Below are 1598 nucleotides of genomic sequence, written 5' to 3'. Positions count from 1 at the left end.
TCCAAGCTATAAATTTCCGGAGGTGCCCAACTTGGATCAAGTCTTCGATAGTGTCCCTCAACTAGGTACAGTCTTCTGTTACATGGCCAAAGAAGGTGTGTAAGTCACAATATTTAGAGCGGTCTTGGGTCCATAATCTCCTGTCTGGATTGGATTTGGGGAATTGGACTAAGTGGGTGGCCATAACTTCTTGCAAGATTCTAGTTCGGCTAGCATTGAGAGGGGGTGTAAGAGTTGTATTTAGGTTTTTTGGGTTGTCGGGGTGGATCATCTCGAGGATGTTCGTGTGTTTTTGGGCGTTTGGCTTCCCGTGAGGGGATTTGGTAGTCTCTATGCTCGGTGGGTGGGCGGTTAGGATGAGTTTCTTCCAGATTGATGAATTGTTGAGCCTTAGATCGAAGTTCTTCCATTGTGAGGCCTGAATATTTAGCAAATTCTTGCCTGAAGAGGCCATCATGCAAGCTCGTCACTAAAATATGCACCGCCACCTCTAGGCTCAGGGTGCGAACCATCATGGCCTCCAAGTTGAATCTGTCTAGGTATGCTCGGAGGGGCTCATGGGACTCCTGCCGTATATCGGATAGGGTGTAGGAAGAGTGAGGCTGCTCTCTGCTTGTTGTGAAGCGGATGTTGAATCCGTTGGTGAGAGTGGCCCATTGTTCGATACTGTTTGGTGCGAGCCGAGTAAACCAATGTAGGACATCACGTTTCAGAGTGAGGGGAAATGCTTGGCACATGATGGGGTCGGTGGCCCCATGGAAAATCATTGAGGCTTCAAAGGCATCTAGATGATCTCGTGGGTCACTTATTCCATCGTATTGTTCGATGTTGCTGGGTCGGGTAAGATATTTGGGAGTAGTGAAGACATAATAGTTTCTGTGAAAGGATGTTTAGCTCGTGAAGAGCTATGGCCAGGAGGGTTGTGTTATCTGAGGGTTTTTCGTGTTTGGGGGGGGGGGGTTACTAGCCTAGAGGCTTCGACGGATTCAGCGGATTGTTCATCAGCAACTGGCCGCGAGGGTCCATTATTGGGTTCTGGTCTATGTTGGCGAAGCTCGGCTAGTAGTTGGGCCTGTTGTTGGATAATTTGGCCTTGAGTTTGGATCATGTGGAGTAGTTGTTGAGTAGTGGGTGCTTTTGGGGTAGTGTTTGGGGATGACTTTGGCTAGCTTGGTGATATGGTTGCACTAGTGCTATAGATTTAATGGAAGGGGTGTCATGATTCGGGTTGGGTGGTTCTGCATAGCTAGGTGGTTGAGCTTGGTTATGGATGGTCACCATGTTGTAGGTAAGCCACAGACGACGCCAATGTTCTTTGTTGTTAAGAGTGGATGATCGAGAGTTGAGGACGGGTGGTCGGAAGTTGAAGATGGATGGTCGGAAGGGTATGTCCAGTAGAGTGTAGGAGAGCAGGTGACTTGGTCGGATGATCGTCTGGACCCGCCGGGGGAGGTACCTGAAAAGGTTCTCCGATGGTCAAGTCAATAGAGTATTCTAGAGAGAGAAGGGGAGTAAATAAGAGAGAAGTTAGAGAAGCAATAAGTGTAGCAATAAATGAGGGAATGAGAATTAATTATACTCCATGTGTGGTCTCTTCT

General features: G+C 48.0%; 1 protein-coding gene across 1 annotated transcript; it reads right to left on the bottom strand.

Annotated features, from left to right (window-relative positions):
- LOC109352906 lies at positions 210–1108 on the bottom strand. Its single transcript, XM_019595091.1, has 2 exons — positions 969–1108; positions 210–876 (listed from the first exon to the last, which is right to left on the bottom strand). Exons 1-2 carry the CDS (start codon positions 1106–1108, stop codon positions 210–212), a joined length of 807 nt encoding a protein of 268 aa, XP_019450636.1.

The sequence above is a fragment of the Lupinus angustifolius genome, chromosome LG07 (assembly GCF_001865875.1).
Source record: "Lupinus angustifolius cultivar Tanjil chromosome LG07, LupAngTanjil_v1.0, whole genome shotgun sequence".
NCBI classification, from domain to species: Eukaryota; Viridiplantae; Streptophyta; class Magnoliopsida; order Fabales; family Fabaceae; genus Lupinus; species Lupinus angustifolius.
This window is presented reverse-complemented; position numbering and strand designations above follow the sequence as displayed.